This window comes from Bidens hawaiensis, unplaced genomic scaffold (assembly GCF_021521415.1).
Source record: "Bidens hawaiensis isolate Kalapana, Puna unplaced genomic scaffold, B.hawaiensis_p1.1 tig00034168_1, whole genome shotgun sequence".
NCBI lineage: Eukaryota > Viridiplantae > Streptophyta > Magnoliopsida > Asterales > Asteraceae > Bidens > Bidens hawaiensis.
The window spans coordinates 118,440-138,120 of record NW_027495886.1 but is presented as its reverse complement, the minus strand read 5'-3'; the positions used below and the strand labels follow the sequence as shown (position 1 = coordinate 138,120).

General features: G+C 36.3%; 1 protein-coding gene across 1 annotated transcript; it reads left to right on the top strand.

The window, feature by feature from the left end:
* Nucleotides 1-3,514: 3,514 nt before the first annotated feature.
* Nucleotides 3,515-5,341, top strand: LOC143585772 (gibberellin receptor GID1B-like). The gene is made up of 2 exons (XM_077067474.1): nt 3,515-3,675; nt 3,740-5,341. Exons 1-2 carry the CDS (start codon nt 3,613-3,615, stop codon nt 4,730-4,732), a joined length of 1,056 nt encoding a protein of 351 aa, XP_076923589.1. The 5' UTR covers nt 3,515-3,612; the 3' UTR covers nt 4,733-5,341.
* The last annotated feature ends 14,340 nt before the right edge of the window (nt 5,342-19,681 follow it).

Below are 19,681 nucleotides of genomic sequence, written 5' to 3'. Positions count from 1 at the left end.
GGTGCGCGAGCGTCCCATCTCTAACGAATGCTTCGACAATGTCCTTCACGTCTGTGCATTCTTCAGTGTTGTGGCCTTTTGCCCTGTGAAAGTCACAGTATTTGCTCCGATCAGCATTGTGACGATGTCGGATTATTGGAGCCTTTGGCTATGGGAGCTCCTCAGTGGCGAATATCTCGGTTACGCTTTTGGTGAGTGGCGTCCATCTGGAGTTCTGGTTCGACTGTACGTTATCCCTTCCGCCTAACCGATGTTGCAAGCCGGATGAGGTGTCAAAGTTTACCCTTGACTGCCAAATGCCTAGCTTCCGCTTTTTGTTTAGTCGGGCTGTAAGGAAGTTGTCTTCTCTTGTTTTCTGGGTGTAGAGGTTTGTGCTCTGGGGGAGATCTCTACCCAGTTGCTTCTCCGTTTCCGCAAAGCGTTTAGCTGCTGTCATGATGGCATCACATGTGGATGGCATGCCATCTTTACCCGTTAAGGTGCGGATGAGCTCTGGGTCGTTCGCGCCCTGGATAAAAGCAGCGCGAACAAGATCTTCGCTAATATTACCCAGACTTAGCTTCTTTGAGTTGAAGCGAGTGATGAAGTCTGGCAAAGATTCATCTTCCTCTCGAATGCATTTGAGGATTGTCCATTGCTCTTCGGTATACTTTCTTTGTTGGCTGAAGTGTTGGCTAAACTTCTGTTGGAAGTCTGCCCAATCGTAGATGTGGTTGACCGGTAGACGATCGAACCACGCTCTAGCTGGCCCAATAAGCGTCATTTGGAACATGTAACACCACGTAGGTTCCGTCCAATTACTGACGGTTGCCCCCGCTATGAATCTGTTTAAATGATCGTCTGGATCAGATATACCATCGTAAGTGCCGATGTTGGACATCTGTTTGGCACTTTTCGGGGCGATTGCTTCCGCAATGTCCCTTGCAAATTTGGACGTTCACGCATTTGCCGCAGTTGGTCTAAATGCTTTGGAGAAGTCACGTGGGTTTCCACCCGCGTTTTTTGGTTTGAAGGTTTCTCCAAAATGCCTTCTCGGTTGGGAGTCTGTTTCCTTACGCTTTCCTTTCGCCCTATGATGAGGGTTTACGTCACTATCGGATTCCTCCGAATCATCGTCAAAGTACTCTACGAATTCATCAGCCTGTTGGAGTAAACGTAAGCGTTCATCCAACTCAGCTTGGAATTCTTTTTGACGTGCTTCCGCCCACGCTTTAACTTCATCGAGTGTTTGGCGGGGGAGCCTCGTTCGTTGTCTCTCTAACTGGGTATCGGTGAATCCCAGTGAGCGATTATTTACTGCACTTGCCCAGCTTGGGTAACTGGGGTAGTGTTCGTAAAATTTACTGCACTTGCCCCGGCTTGGGTAACCGGGGTAGTGTTCGTAAAAACTGTGTAGTCACCGGTATTCCCCCCAGTAGCTGGGGTTGTGGTTACCGGAGTTTCTTTAACCATCTTTTCAGAAGTTTTGAGAAAACTGAAAAAGATTAAGTTCTAGCTTTCTCCCACGGATGGCGCCAATGAAGAAACACTAATCGACCCCGGGCAGATTACGGATCATCTTGGGGTTAAATAGATGTTTCCCACGAGGGGTTAGATCCGGCAAAGATGGTTCTTCTGATAACCTGCAAAACAGACACCGTGAGCTCGTCACTGAGAAGATGGTTCTTCAACTATTTGCATAATTCCAGCACACTAACTACAATATTTTGAATTAAGATTGTAACCCTTATCTAATTCATCTTAAAAATTAAGTTTACCTTCTTTTTCTGTATTTTGTATACATTTTTTCTTATATTGTTAGTTCATATTATATTTTATGGATACTAGTTAGTTTTTTCCGCTTTGTTTTTTTGGAATAAAAGCTTATATGAATTATAAAATTGGTTTTAATATACAAATTCTATTTTTGAAAAAGAATAAAGAAAATGGGTCGATGAAGGAGCGTGTCGCACGCGGGATACCCATTGTCATCATGGGTGGTTTTTCTCAACTCATTTTCTTGCCGCCTTAAGAAATTTCATTTTTTATTATTTTTTTTAATTTCTCATATTTTAAATTTGGTCCAATCGTATTAAATTTATAAATTGATTGATAAATTCAAGTGAAGTTAAAAGAGTTTAAGCAGCTTCCACCATTTATATCTTATTTCTTATGAGTTCATGAATCTTATTTCAAATTTTTATCATAATTTCTTTTTTTAACTTAACTTAATTTTATCGTCTGAACTTGTCTAAAACTGTTGTGACTTTAGTACAGAAACCTCCATATTTTATGAGGGGTTCTCAAGTGGTACCGATATCAAAAATCACAAATTTTTTATACCCGTACCGATACCAGTATTGAAGACAAAATTTAAAAAACACCGATATCGAAACTCAAAATATGGTATCGTTTCGGTACCGATACTGAATCATTACAAGTACCAAATCTACTCATCCCTAGTCAAGGGGCAGTGACTTAGGAGCATATGTACGATTCAATCATTTAATTGAAAATATTTTTTTCATAAGTCACATTAACGTTGCTGAGCAATGATATAGATACCATATTAGAGCATTCACATATCATTTTTCACATCTACTACGTCCCCATAATATATAAAAAAAAGTTGGGTTTTCACCAAATCTATCATCCCATTCTCTAAGAAAGACTAAATTTATGGACTCTTCTTATTTCTCATATTGAGAAACTTATATTCATTATCTTTTCGTTTGTCATGGGTTGTGAATGTTAAAGGGGGTGGGCGTGGTTCAAAACCCATCACTTGCAACCCCCAATGGGGGTGTGCCACCTCACTCCATCATTTTTCATCACTAGTGATGGAAGTTTAGTGGGGGTGGTGGTATGATGGTCTGATTAGATATTTATATTTGTATTGTGAAAATGGAATTTCTCGGTATCAACCACGAGTGATGGGGGGGGGGGGGACCGGCGACGGTGTTCCAATGCCTACAATGCGTGATGGGGTGGCCATCATGGACCACCTGTCCCCCGAAAAGAGATGAGAAATGAGGTGGAATGAAATGCATAAGTCTTTTAATTGATAAGCATAAGTATTGGGTTAAATGTAAATATATTTTTTGAACAACAATCCACACACTCTGTAATTGTACTACTAAATTACATAAAGATTGGACTTAAACTCACTACACATTAGATTAGCAAAGTCTTATCCAATTTTTGGATACCACTCACAAAAAGAACCTTGCGGTATTTTTACATAAATTCCAGAGGCAGGTAGAATATTAATGCTGTGCCAAGAAAAGGAATAAAAACAAATGTAAAAGATTTACAAAATTAATGTCGAAATTATCTACTCTTGACCACACTACAAAACAAGACAGGAAATTAAATATGAAATGCAATGAATTAAGCAATACAAGACAAAAGAATAGAGACTTAGGTGGAGTTGCTATAATTACATTTGTTTTTATAAAAGCAGATGTCCAAAAATCACTTAAACTCAAATTAATAAAATAAAAAACCATATTTAATATTTATAAAGCTCATATCCTGATATCTACATCCTCCTTTGTCGTCTTCCTCTCTCTTATTCTTTCACTCTTGCGTCAAATACTCACAAAATTCATCAATTCATTTCTCTAATAATTCATGGATTGCAATAATAATAATAATAATAATAATATTAATGAAATCAAACCCAATGAAGCCAAGGTATTATTATTATAACTAATTTCTGATTTAATTTTATGTTAATATTGTTTCATGTTTTGTGTAGAAAGTTGTTCCTATACACACATGGATGCTAATATCCCACTTGAAGTTATCCTACAACATGCTCCGGCGACCGGACGGCACCTTACGCCGGGAACTCGCCGAGTATCTCGACCGGAAAGTCACCGCCAACGCCACTCCGGTCGACGGTGTTTACTCCTTTGACGTCGTTGACCGTGACACCGGTCTCTTCAACCGGGTTTACAAATTCACCTCGCCGGAAAACGAATCACTCGCCGGAATTTTGGATTTTGAAAACCCGTTAAGCACGACGGAAATTGTCCCGGTTGTTATATTTTTCCATGGCGGGAGTTTTACGCATTCGTCTGCGAATAGTGCGATTTACGACACGTTTTGTCGGCGACTCACGGGGTTTGTTCGAGGCGTGGTGGTGTCGGTCGACTACCGACGCTCGCCCGAGCATCGGTATCCGTGCGCTTATGAAGACGGCTGGCGAGCCCTGAATTGGGCTCGGTCCAGACCGTGGCTTGTAAGCGGTACGGATGGTAAAGTTTATGTTTATTTAGCTGGTGACAGCTCTGGTGGGAATATAGCACACCACGTGGCACATCGTGCTGCTATGTGCCACGTGAATGTGATGGGTAATATATTGTTACACCCGTTGTTTGGGGGTGAAGAAAGGAGAGAGAGTGAGAAAATATTGGATGAGAAATATTTTGTGAGGTTAAAAGATAGGGATTGGTATTGGCGGGCGTTATTGCCCGAAGGTGAAAATAGGGATCATCCGGCGTGTAATGTGTTTGGTCCACGTGGTGCTGACTTGACGGGTGTTAAGTTTCCGAAAAGTTTGGTTGTTGTGGCCGGGCTTGATCTTGTTAAGGATTGGCAATTGGAGTATGTGAAAGGGTTGGAGAAAGCCGGGCATGATGTGAGGCTTTTGTTTTTGGAGAAGGCGTCGATCGGGTTTTATTTCTTTCCGAATAATGAGCCTTTTTGCACATTGATGGCGGAAATGAAGAGGTTTTTGGAAAATTGAGTTTGAGAATGAAGAAGATGATAAACACATGACATATACACAGCAAAGTATTTTGATGTTTGTAAGGCCTTAAACGATGCTAACTTTGAAGAACAGTGACGGTGGTTGTTTGTAACATAAAGTAATGTTGTAGGAAGTTTAATTTTTGTTTGATGATCTATTACAAGTATGTATAAAGTTATAAGTTAGATTGTTGATTTTTACATCTTTATGAATGATCTAATCTGTTTTAAAATTTATAGTTGTTAACATTATTGATACCTAAACCCTAAATTATCGGAAAAGTTGTGATACTCGTCAATATCCTAAGTACCAAAATCCTGTTAATCATAGCATGCGCGACACATGTGGTGGCTTTCAAGTGATTCCATATTAAAAATTAGTGGAAACAAAATTCGAATGGATGCAATGGGGTTGGTGGAGCATGGCGAATCAAGAAGAAAGGAGATGGAGAAATGATTGAGGAAATGAGGACAAGTTCAAGGTTGTAAATGGATGTCTATGTCATTCTCTTGACTTTGATTTGATATAACATTGTCATGTTTTACAAGGGTTTAAGTTGGCATTATTGCTAAACTTAAGGGGAGTCATACACCTTGTTTGCAAATTAAAAAGCATAACTTTTTTAAACTTTGGCTCAAGACAGGGATTACTCAATGGAATATTAATCAACTTTAAAAGTTGTTTCAATCAAGTCACTGATAAATACTTTTGTTCTAATTAGGTCATTGAACTTTCATTTTTGTTCAAATCCTAGATATTTTACCTGGATAGCAGGTAATGCAGGTTATTTTTAATTTTTCAATGTTTTTACTTTACATAATAATTTTTAAAGGTTGCGAAAATTAATAAAAATACGAAATATAATTTTAAAATTCCGAATTTGCAAAAAAAGTTCGGAAAATTGAGGTTCGGGTTAGAACGGGTCAAGTTTGGAACGGGTCAAAACGGGTTTCGGGTCATTTTTTTTGAACCAACGAATCAGCGCGTTTTCAACACGTTACAGCTCGTTTTAACAGCAAAAGCTCGTTTAAGTGATTTTTTCAGCACTTAACAGCTCGTTTAAGCGATTTTTCAGTTCGTACAAGCACCTAACGGCTCGTTTAAACGATATTTCAGTTGGTTTCAGCACTTAACAGCTAGTTTAAGCAATATTTCAGTTTGTTTCAGCACCTAACAACTCGTTTAAGTGATATTTCAGTTTGTTTAAGCACCTAACAGCTCGTTTAAGCGATATTTCAGTTCGTTTCAGCACCTAACAGCTCGTTTAAGCGATTTTTCAGTTCGTTTCAGCACCTAACAGCTCGTTTAAGCGATATTTCAGTTCGTTTCAGCACCGAACAGCTCGTTTAAGCGATATTTCAGTTCGTTTCAGCACCTAACACCTCGTTTAGGCGATTAGGTGTTGAAACGAGCTGTTAGGTGTTGAAACGAACTAAAAAACCGCTTAAACGAGCTATTAGATGCTGAAACTGTTGGGTTTCTATGGAATTTACAAGCTTAGTTAACCATTTAACTAATCACAATTAAGGCGGAAGCGTGATATTTACAAACTAAACATATCTATCCATATGTTTATATATGTATATCTTACAAGTTTATATAAGATATGTTCATGAACAACCTAGTTCATTCAAGTATTAAGATTACCAATAATCTATTTACTAGAAACCCGAAGCAAGGATCAAATGATACGGGAATAACTAAACTATCAAAGCATATAAACACTTACAATCTTAACCCTTTAAGAGTTTAGTGGAAGGTTGAAGAAGATGATGATGTGAATGCTAGACTTTCAAAGGAAAACCCTCAAACGGAATATACCCCGAGCCTCCAACACACACCGAGCTATGCTAGGAAGCTTGAACACGTAAAACCCGAGCCCTTTCCTTTTCTCTTTTTGGCCGTGAACTTGAAAGAAAAATAGGAAGAGTTGTTTTGTTTTTGGTTACTTGAAAGTATATTAATAATGTTATCTCTTTGATCATCATGTATTTTCATTATACATACACATACACCCATGATGTTTGGTATTTTTGATCATGTATCCATTACCAAATATATGACATGATGTGATCAAGACTATGGGGTGTGGGGCCCACCCAAAACCGGCCCCAATTATATCCTTTTTTTTTTTTTTTTTTTTTTTTTATTTTATATTTTATATTTTATAAAATATATAAACACCCCATCTTTTATAAACCATTTTATAAAAGAATACATAGTTAAATAATTATTCCAATAATAATTATTTGAATAAATAAATTAACCAATTAATTTATTTAACACTTTCAAGTAAATATTCAGAAACCCGATTTTCTGAATGTATCGTGTTCTGTATTTGTTTTATAGATCTTATCTTAACAAATATATAATTGGTGTGTGTCTAACTCGTTATTGGGTATGACCCGACTTGGATCAAACACGGCTAGCCGCATTAACCTAATTATGTGTCTCGGGCATATGGTATTCCAACAATCTCCCACTTGCACGTGACTCATAAGAAGTTAATGCTAATGGTGAATACCGCCTAACAACAGGTCACCACCCCTAGTGTGTTTGACTAAGTGCCATTCAATAACATCATCCCCTTCAAGTCCATACTTGATATGATATAGGTAAGTCTTATCATTACATCCCTTTGTTACTAGATGTCCTGTTAAATCGAAGAGACACAGAGTGATCATTCTCTCAATGATTTAACTTAACAGGCCTTAGACATCTAAACTCTCAACACATAAGAGGAACAAATCCCATCTTGACTGCATACATCCTTGTTGACATCTCGTATGATATCTGAGCTCTTTCTTTTACGTCATCGTGTTACCGAAAAACAAAGAAGAGAGTCAAGTTATCAGACTTGATGAAAAACCAGATCCAATATGCATCTCAGGTCAAAGGACACAATGATACTCGCCTTTACTCAAGGATTACTTATGATCAGTTGCACTAACTCCATGCAGTGATCCTTGAGAGCGGATCATGTCCAATATTTGTATCCCACAAATATCTATGAACCTTGGTGGCAAACCTATGCCTTATATTCATCACATGAATATCAACCAATCCGGGTTCATAATAGTCTTACCTTCATACTTGTTCCCACAAGCATGATCGACTACGGACGTTTAGAACAACATAAGTCATTCATGGATTAAACATGCAAATATAGAACATAACTCATTGAATAATTAAAACATAATTAATTTCATGAGATACCCATTACATTCGTTCTTATACAAACACTAAATACAGATTAAATCCACTCACTAGAATACCGAAGTCCTAATGCACAAACATGACCCTCATGTTTTGGCCTATCGAGGAGCTTCGTGAGTGGGTCCGCAATATTTTGATCGGTATGAACTTTATGAATACATATCTTTCTCTTTTCAACTTCATCCCTTATGTAGTTGAATCTGCGCTCAATGTGCCTCGTTTTCTGATGAGCACGAGGCTCCTTGATCTGTGCAATAGCACCCTCATTGTCACAGAATATCTCTAGGGGCTCCTGAATGGAAGAGATAATCCCTAGATCCATGATGAACTTTTTCATCCATGCAGCCTCTTGGGCTGCCATTGAAGCGGCGATGTACTCAGATTCTGTAGTGGATAACGCGACAACATCCTGCTTCGAACTCTTCCAAGAGACAGCGCCTCCATTCAAAATGAAGACATATCCCGACTGTGATCGAGAATCATCTCGGTCAGTTTGGAAACTCGCATCCACGTAACCCTTTACGACGAGTTCCTCCTCACCAGACCCATATATTAAAAACATATCCTTAGTCCTTCTAAGGTATTTTAATATATTCTTGACAGCCATCCAATGACTGTCACCTGGGTTGTGCTGGTATCTACTCGTTATGCTTAAAGCATACGAGACGTCCGGTCTAGTGCACATCATTGCATACATAATTGATCCTATTGCCGAAGCATAAGGAACATGCTTCATCCTATCTTGCTCTTCCTTAGAGCTAGGACTTTGGGATGAGCTCAACACGGTTCCTCTAGGAATAGGTACCAAACCTTTCTTAGAGTTTTCCATCCTGAACCTTTTCAGGATTTTATCAATGTACGCACTTTGATTGAGTCCGATCAATTTCCTTTGTCTATCCCTATAGACCTTTATTCCCAAGATATATGTCGCTTCTCCAAGATCCTTAATTGAGAAACGACTACTTAACCACGCTTTAACGTTTTCCATACTTGGTATATCATTTCCAAATAAAAGTATATCATCGACATACAAAATAAGGAAAATGATTATACTCCCACTAGCCCATTTATACACACACGCCTCATCACCGTTTTGGACGAAACCAAACGCTTTGATTTCTTCATTAAAACGATGATTCCACATCCGTGATGCTTGTTTCAACCCGTAGATTGATTTCTTTAACTTACAAACTTTATCAGGATTAGATGGATCGACAAAACCTTCAGGCTGAACCATATGGACATCTTCCTCAAGATATCCATTTAGAAAAGCGGTCTTGACATCCATTTGCCATATCTCATAATCAAAATGAGCTGCAATGGCAAATAATATCCTGATCGACTTAAGCATCGCGACCGGCGAGAAGGTTTCATCATAATCAATCCCTTGAGTTTGCGTGAAACCTTTTGCTACAAGTCGTGCTTTGTAAGTATCTAAATTTCCATGCATATCGGTTTTCCTTTTGAAGACCCACTTACATCCAACCAGTTTGGAGTTAAGTGGACGATTAACCAATTCCCAAACTTGGTTATCGTGCATGGATTGCATCTCGGCGCTCATGGCTTCAAGCCATTTTTCACAATCAGGTTGTGACATAGCATCTTTGTAGGAGATCGGTTCATCCGAATCGACCAAGTAGCAATCATCCACAAGAAATCCATATTTCTTGGGAGGTCGACTAATCCTATTAGATCTGCGAGCAACGTGTGTATGATCAACCATTTGATCATCTTCAACATCCTCGTGTTGAAAGCTAGTATCGACCAATTGTGTATCATCCAGTGATTCTTGAACCTCTTCAAGTTCCACTCTCCTTTCACTAGGTCCTTCCATAAGGAACCTAGTTTCTAAGAAGTATCCTTTGCGTGAAACAAACACCTTTTGTTCACTAGGATCATAGAATATATATCCTATATCATCCTTTGGGTATCCTATGAAGATACACCTGATGGATCGAGCCTCAAGCTTATTTGGGGTGTCACGTTTAACATAAACTATGCATCCCCATACCCTTAAATATGAAAAGGATGGAACCTTTCCATGCCACACTTCATAGGGTATTCGATCCACCTTTTTGGTCGGGGCCATATTCAAAATACGAGCCGCTGTGAGTAGCGCATATCCCCAAAATGATGGCGGTAGTGAGCTTCGTGCCATCATTGATCGAACCATGTCCAACAGTGTTCGATTCCTCCTCTCGGATACTCCGTTATGTTGAGGAGTTCCAGGAGGAGTGAGCTGTGAAATAATTCCACAATCTCTAAGATGACTTTGAAAAGCTTCACTTAGGTATTCGCCTCCTCTATCGGAGCGGAGTACCTTGATTGTTCGGTCGAGCTGATTTTGTACTTCATTTTGAAATTCTTTGAACATTTCAAAGGCTTCATGTTTGTGTTTCATTAGATAAACATACCCATATCGACTAAAATCGTCGGTAAAGGTAATGAAGTACCTTTCACTATTCCTACTAGTTGGCTTGAAAGGTCCGCATACATCCGTATGTATGATACCTAACAAATCCTTAGCCCTTTCATTTGTACCTTTGAAAGGCTCTTTGGTCATCTTGCCTTGAATACAAGATTCACACTCATCAAACGAACCTAACTCGTTTGTTTTCAAAAGACCTTTCTTTTGGAGAGTATTTATACGATTCTTGTTTATGTGTCCAAGGCGACAATGCCAAATGTAGGAATCACTCAAATCCTTTTTGAGTCTTTTAGTAGAAGTTTGATATAATGAGCTATTTAAGGTATTATCATGAACCAATTCATAAATACCGTTGTTTGGTACAGCTTTAAAATAAAAGATACCATTAGATGATACATGCATTTCTGATCTTACAAATTTAAAGTCAAAATTACATTGTCTAAGAAGGTGCACAGAAATAATGTTCCTAGTCAAACTAGGAGCATACAAAACATTTCTCAAAACAACTTCCAAACCACTTGGAAGCGATAAAGTGAAGTCTCCTCTAGCGACCACGTGCACCCTTGCACCGTTGCCCATGAAAAGATTCACTTCGCCCTTCTTTAAGTCTTCATTCTTTTTGAACCCCTGCAACCAATTGCAAATATGAGTTCCACATCCGGTATCCAATACCCATGTGTTAGAAGAAATAAGATTTAGCTCAACATTAATCATAAAGACATTATCCGAGGTATGCGCCGCATTCCTCTTGTCTTTTAGCTCTTTTAGGTAGACCGGGCAATTGCGTTTCCAGTGTCCGGTCTCCCCACAACCAAAACAAGGATCATCCTTATGACCCCTCGGTTCCATAACCTTTTGTTTCTTTGCCATAACCGGTGATTTGCCCTTACCCTTAAGATGCATAGGAGGACCCTTTCTTTTGGCTACCTTAGCCTTAAGATTGGGTTGAGATCGATTCTTGGATCTACCTTCATTGATCGCAAACATGGGTAAAACCCTTTTGCCCATGCTCGCCTCGGCTGTTTTAAGCATTGAGTGAAGTTCTCCAATGGTTTTGTCCCACCCGTTCATGTTATAATTTAATACGAAAGTGTCGAACCTTTTCGACAAAGAGTTAAGGATCAAATCCGTTGCTAACTCTTTTGAGATGGGACAATTGAGCTTGGCGAGGCGATCAATGTAACTTTTCATCTTAAGTACATAAGTTGAAACTGGTTGATTATCATCCATTCTACATGCATGCAAGGCTCGAACCGTTTCGAACCTTTCAACTCTTGATTGCTTAAGGAACATTTCCTTAAGTTGAGTAATCATGTCGTACGCATTATGGTTTTCGAAATCCTTTTGGATTTCGGGAACCATAGTCGCCAACATGAGGCATGACACTTGAATGGAATCTTCCGTAAGTTTGACCCAATTCATATATTCGACCTCACTACCCTCTTCCGGTTCTTCGGGGATAGGTGTTTCCAAAACATGATATAATTTTTCTTGTTTTAGAACAATCCTTAAATTTCGGAACCAATCCGAAAAGTTATTGTGGTTAAGACGGTCTTTAGCGAGAATAGATCGGAGAGAGACATTTTGGACGTTAGGGATTATGTTGTCGTCGACGTGTGCGGCCATCTGCAGAATTTTAATTAAGTTCATTTTAGTGTTTTACCTTTTTAATTATTAATACCCTTTTATATATATATACCAAATATAATTAATAATTAAAATCTAGAATCCAACGATAAACCCGACTCCGGTTAGGTGACCTTTTTCCCATTGTCGATTTATCAAGGTAGTTATTCATAACAATTGCAAACCCTTTTGCAACTTCTAGAGTTTATGGGACCGGTTCGAAATCATATTTCGTGTCGGCATGTTTATCCCATCAACACCTATTAGACCCCATGTTTGGGTGACCCTCTTCACATGGTTCTAATTTAAGTCGTCCTACTTGTATCAACTTGTAATATTAACATACAAACGGTTAGGTGACCTTTTTCCCATTTATATGCCAATATTACCTTAACATATTAATTTACTCTTACGCGGTTAGGTGACCTTTTTCCCACTAAGAGCTTACTAATATGTTAAGCGTTATACAAAAGGATGGTGTTTAACTTATTATCCTTAATTTTAAAAGGGATTTTTAGTTTTAATAATTCTAGTTGTAAAACTTTAAATCATGTTCTAACATGCATTTAGTAACATGATATTTTGAAACCATTTTCAAAATTCTAATTTATAATAAAGCCATTTTATTATGGGCGTGAGACGGCTAGTTAATAAATCCATTTTATTAAACTATGTGTCACGTAATTACCGATAATTATTAGAACCCGTTTTATGCTTTGTTAATTAATTCTATGTGACGAAGTTGATATCCTAATATCTAACAACCACACAATCAAACAATCAATTAATTAACAAGCATACACAATTATACTAGACACGAGCCACTAAAATAGACCACACTTGTTAGCCGAAACAAGTGTGTGTCTTAGGTCCAATCCTAAGGGACACATGACACATGGATGTTGTAGCTCCCACTCGATCCCGCATCCAAATGCTTCGAGCATCTTCTTCAACCCTGTTGTGATCCATTGGGCTTGAACTTGGGCCTTAGCTTCCATAAGCTTCCATTTGGGCTCAATTGGTGGGCTTAGGTCCTTTTGGGTTTGAATCCCTTTAATGGGCTTGTGAGACCCATTATCACCATACCCGGCCCAATTAGGCCCAAACTTCCAATTTTGCAATCTTCTTTATTTTACAAAATAAATGTCCTAATACATTTTTCTATAAAATAAAGATAATACAAATAACCTATTTATTACATACCCATATGAATAAATAATTACAAAATTACAAAATTGCCCCTAATTAATTATTACAAACCGAAACTTGAATAATTAATTACAATCACAACATCAACCACAAACAAACATCCACTTGGTCTACGGCTCGGTCTAGTATTTAACAAACATAACCCTTTATGTCTTAGGAACCCGTTCCAAAACCCCTTGACTTTATCGGACCTAGCCCAACCCATTTGGGCTTGACCCAATAACTAGATTATGGGCTTCGGCCCACATGTGCACAACACATGGGCTTCGGCCCAATTAAAAAAACTCATGGGCTCGGCCCATTTAACCAAAAATGGGCTTCGGCCCATATAGCCTTTTCCCTTTTATTTCCGGTTAGCCCAATAACCATATTCAAGTGGGCTTCGGCCCAAATCACCCGATTTGGGCTTCGGCCCATATACTCGGTTTTTTTTTTTTTTTTTTTTGAACAAGGCCAAAAACAATAACAAGATTAAATACAAAAAAAAATCATGCATGTTAATTTTTTGTATAAAATCTTTCTAGGGGAAAAATATAAAACCGAGAACCCGAAGCTTAGTTTCCCGTATCCCGGCTCTTGATGCCATTTGTTGGGTTTCTATGGAATTTACAAGCTTAGTTAACCATTTAACTAATCACAATTAAGGCGGAAGCGTGATATTTACAAACTAAACATATCTATCCATATGTTTATATATGTATATCTTACAAGTTTATATAAGATATGTTCATGAACAACCTAGTTCATTCAAGTATTAAGATTACCAATAATCTATTTACTAGAAACCCGAAGCAAGGATCAAATGATACGGGAATAACTAAACTATCAAAGCATATAAACACTTACAATCTTAACCCTTTAAGAGTTTAGTGGAAGGTTGAAGAAGATGATGATGTGAATGCTAGACTTTCAAAGGAAAACCCTCAAACGGAATATACCCCGAGCCTCCAACACACACCGAGCTATGCTAGGAAGCTTGAACACGTAAAACCCGAGCCCTTTCCTTTTCTCTTTTTGGCCGTGAACTTGAAAGAAAAATAGGAAGAGTTGTTTTGTTTTTGGTTACTTGAAAGTATATTAATAATGTTATCTCTTTGATCATCATGTATTTTCATTATACATACACATACACCCATGATGTTTGGTATTTTTGATCATGTATCCATTACCAAATATATGACATGATGTGATCAAGACTATGGGGTGTGGGGCCCACCCAAAACCGGCCCCAATTATATCCTTTTTTTTTTTTTTTTTTTTTTTTTTATTTTATATTTTATATTTTATAAAATATATAAACACCCCATCTTTTATAAACCATTTTATAAAAGAATACATAGTTAAATAATTATTCCAATAATAATTATTTGAATAAATAAATTAACCAATTAATTTATTTAACACTTTCAAGTAAATATTCAGAAACCCGATTTTCTGAATGTATCGTGTTCTGTATTTGTTTTATAGATCTTATCTTAACAAATATATAATTGGTGTGTGTCTAACTCGTTATTGGGTATGACCCGACTTGGATCAAACACGGCTAGCCGCATTAACCTAATTATGTGTCTCGGGCATATGGTATTCCAACAGAAACGAACTGAAAAACCGCTTAAACGAGCTGTTAGGTGCTGAAACGAACTGAAAAACCGCTTAAACGAGCTGTTAGGTGCTGAAACGAACTAAAAAAATCGCTTAAACAAGCTGTTAGGTGCTGAAACGAACTTAAAAATCGCTTAAACGAGCTGTTAGGTGCTAAACGAACTTAAAAATCGCTTAAACGAGCTGTTAGGTGCTGAAACGAACTGAAAAACCGCTTAAACGAGCTGTTAGGTGCTGAAATGAACTGAAAATCGCTTAAACGAGCTGCTACGTGCTGAAACGAACTTAAAAATCGCTTAAACGAGCTGTTAGGTGCAGAAACAAACTGAAAAATCGCTTAAACGAGCTGTTAAGTGTTGAAACGAACTGAAAAATCGCTTAAACGAGCAGTTAAGTGCTGAAACGAACTGAAATATCCTTTAAACGAGCTGTTAGGTGCTTGTACGAACTAAAAAATCGCTTAAACGAGCTGTTAAGTGCTGAAAAAATCACTTAAACGAACTTTTGCTGTTAAAACGAGCTGTAACGTGTTGAAAACGCGCTGATTCGTTGGTTAAAAAAAAAAAACTGACCCGAAACCCGTTCTGACCCGTTCTAACCTTGACCCGTTCTAACCCGAACCTCATTTCCGAACATTTTTTTGCAAATTTTCGGAATTTAAAATTATATCGTATTTTTATTAATTTTCACAACCTTTAAAGTTATTATGCAAAGGAAAAGCATTGAAAAATAAAAAAAAAACATGCATTACCTGCTATTTAGGTAAAATATTTAGGATTGGAACAAAAATGAAAGTTTAATGACCTGATTGGAACAAAAGTTTTTATCAGTGACCTAATTGGAACAACTTTCAAAGTTGGTTATTATTCTATGAAGTAATCTCCAAGAGGATATTGCTTTGTCCAAACCACAAAGTATATTTTTGTAATTACCTTCAGTAGTAATGACCTATTATTTTCCACCGTATCATTCAAGATTGGTAGATTAAGGATTCAAGTAAGTTGAAATGAGCTTATGCTCAACTCGAACAATTTAGGTTCATTTTGAGCTTGATTGTGTAACTTGATGAGCCTTTATGATGCAAGCCTGATCATGGCTCAAGGAGAATTTAAGATCGACTAAGTTTAAATTCAAAATTTTGAATATTCATATAGTTAGAATTCAAGATCGACTAAGTTTCATTCAAAAACCATGAATATTCATATATATAAAGCTATTTTTAGTTAGGGGTTAGCAAATAACTTAATTAAATGAACCAGAACAACTTAACCATGATCACCTTGCAGTTGAATTATTACCTTTTATGTGATCATGTTCTAAGTATTTCTTAATTGCTCACGGTCCATCAAATAGTTCATACTTCAAATTTAGTATTTCTTTATGTGATCATGTTTACACAATCAACTTAATTTATGTACATATAAAAATCATATTCAATGACTAGATTTGTTTCAAGTATATTTGTATATATGTATGTTTAGGGTGATAACTTAAGACTTGAAAACTAGAAAAGTTCGAGTCATGTCCTTACAAGCTTGGCTCTTTACGTATTACAACTTTGAAAAATAGATAAAGTTTCAACTCAATCAAACTTGAGTTTGAGTTGAACTTTACTAACTAAATGTGAAAATCGTGTTGAGTTTACTAGTTAGGTGCATTATAATTGATGAAATAACTCATATATTAACTGTCATGTCAATTATATCAATCTTAATCTAGATGTTTTCGAAGATCACAAAGCTCGGACACGACCCATGTAATCCATTTCTCTAACTGCGCCAAATAATTGCCAAGTTGAAGGTGTTCTTAGAAAACAAATAGTAAACTTCAAAAACACATTGTAATTGAATTGATTGTATGTAATAAAGTTGTAAATGGATCTTAAAGGGTTAAGTGTATAACCTTTTGTGTTGCATCCAACATCTCTTGCCTCTTATCTACCACACTCACCCATCAGTTACGGATTAATAGATTTTATTTTCAGTATTATCACTTGTATTCGTTGTTCGTATATTTATCACTCGATTATATAACTTTTTTAGTTAATTTCGGTTCACTATGCTCCCAAAGTATAAAAAAACCGATACTTGTGATTCAAGGAAGTTGAAATCGAAACCATAAATCCAATTTATCGCATGAGCATAGTTGTAATTAACTATATTTTTATTTAAGGTTCTTTTAGGAGATGCATTATATTATCAACCCATGTACTATTTTAGGAGATGCATTATATTAAACTTTTCAATTGACTTTTTGTTCATTACAACTTACAAGACACGTTTCATCGGGTATACTAAATAATTAGAAAATCATTTTTCTATGAACCATATTCTTCTTTTCTCACTTTATGGACTTTGAATTTGTGTCCGGTAGACGACAATAAAATCAAAGTAATTGTCAAATTAGTGGAAAATTATTCTCCATTCTATTTTGTTTAATTTCCTAAAATTTTATTGTTTTTTCTTAAGACAATTATTAACATAAAAATTGATTTTTTGTTAAGTTCATAAGGGTCATTCCTACTTTGGTGAACTGATAATATGGTTAAAATATAAAATATAAGGTTAAGGGTTTGATTCATATAAAGAGTAACATGTAAATGTTAGAGAAAACATAAAGAGTAAGTTCACAAGGTTTGAGTTCAAACGACTACACAAGCTTACACATAATCAAACCAAATCGTCTAGTTGAATAGAGGACCGCTCACACATACTTTTTATGACTTAATTACTTTTTTTTTGTTTTATTTTGTAGGTACACGTAAAAACACTAGTTAAAACTTAGAACAGAGAGATGTGTTTATATTTTGTGAGATGATAAGTATTCAATGATGTTAGATCCAATCCATGTAATTTGTTTTCTTTTCTAGCTAAATTGGTCGGTTGTTCACCTTTCACATCATATGATTATATACTTGTTAAACTTTGATTCTTTGTTTCTATTCTCCTTTTTATATAAAAAAAAATGCATGATTTCGTAGGCAGTAAAAAGTTATGAACCCATGAACTTCATCGATTATTAACAAGGGTCATCAACGTAAGCATCTTACTTTTATGTATTCATATCGAAATACAATAAACGGGTTTTAGGTTGTCTTAAAAATAATGTATGTCTTTAGTTTGACTAAACTGAGTATAACTATTAAAAGAATAGTTATACTGATGGTGATAGTTTTAAGTGGTTTATGCTGATTGTTTTACATATGTGATGGAAACTCACTTTGTTCGTAAGTTGTTGCAACTCAAGAACAACTTAATGTTGGAGCTTTTACTATTGATGAAGACTTAATCATTGAAGATCAAGTTACTTCGGACGGTGATTTAAAGTTGAAGGGTAACCTAGTACTAATGATAAGTTACCGGTGATGAAGACATAAAATTTGGTTGAATAAACGAATAAAGACTCAATGAGCATATGGTCTTTATTGTGCATTCTTTATCTTTGTAATATGGTTTGATATCTCATGTCTTTTTTGGTTATGTAGAGAACTTTTAGCTAGTTGTTAGCTAAGGAATAACAAACCCTAATTATGAGTCATTAGTTGAACCTTATTGTACGTGATAATAAATTTGTTCTTGAACTTTTTGATTAAACAAGTGTTCTTGATCGTTTAACTTAATCAGTTTAATTTGATTTATTGATCAAATGAATTCATGATCCAACACCTTGTTAGATGCTATATTCATGATATCGTTTTGTCCCCTCTAGCTAAAGCTTCCCAATATTAGTGAGAAAAAATATGATTCACTCTCTTAATTGTTCCGACTTCCGAGGACAAATTAAACAATTGTTAGTTTTTGTTACATGAAACGATTCTTCCATTTCAAGATTCTAGTCTAATCGTGATCCATCGACATTCCAAACAAGGATAACTTGTACAATTGAATGTTAATATTTTTAGACTATTACAAGTTTACTTGCACTATCTGAAGAAGGACTAATACAAAAGCTAAAAGAGAAGGGATACTTTGCTTAAGGCCCAATCTTTTTCTTGTTTGGGCAAAAAGTTTTTTAACGATTCATAGACGGCTCTGAAGAGTTATAACTTATAACATATGGCATCCAAATCTTCCACAAGAATAGGTGGACAAGGTTTGTGACTTTGTGGTACATGTGGACCAACAAGAAGGGATGGAGGTTGGTGGGTTTCTTCAATATTCTGTTTTTTAAAATGTAAGAGCATAATTTTGTTTTCACAAAAGAAAAGAAAAATAAGTTTATTAGTGTCAATATCACATGTAATACAACCGACAATTGTTCAATCTAACGTAGTGTAGTGGTAGGAAGCTTGAGTTTCTTAATAGAGACTCAAATTCAATCATTATTTACAACATTTTGGGGGATATGAGTAGCTCAATGAAATAAGACCGAGATATTTGCGATCTCTAGTTCGATTCTGAGAGCGTTCGGGTTGCCACCAGTGAGTCTTTGGGCGGATGGGTTTTCCCAAAACTTGAGATAAATTGGAGGCGTTTAAGGCTCCGTACGGCTAGGTTGGGCCAGCTGGTGGTGACCTTTGTCATTGATCTCCAATATGAAGTATCTAGGTATTTTATATTTGTTTACCGTTTAACACTAAAATACAACCGATAATTAGGGATCTTATGCATATTTTGTCAAAGTAATGACAGAAGGTGAAATATGACATCACAACTTATAATTTGCTCTCTAATAATATTAATAACAATACTATAAATTATTAAAATAACAAGAAAGAGAGAAAATTATCAGAATAGTTTAATATAATATTCATATTAGGGGTTTGAAATATCAAATAAAAGTGGTTAACAATTTACCCAATGAAAATGTTTGATGATGATTGACTTGGAATCATTGAGCTTTAATAAATAAAAAATGTTAATTGG

What these genes read in the sequence shown, in the direction of transcription:
- LOC143585772 (XM_077067474.1), top strand. Translation starts at nt 3,613, where the DNA reads ATGGATTGCAATAATAATAATAATAATAATAATATTAATGAAATCAAA. An exon ending in TCAAACCCAATGAAGCCAAG is followed by an intron (nt 3,676 to 3,739) that starts GTATTATTATTA and finishes TGTTTTGTGTAG; the next exon opens with AAAGTTGTTCCTATACACAC.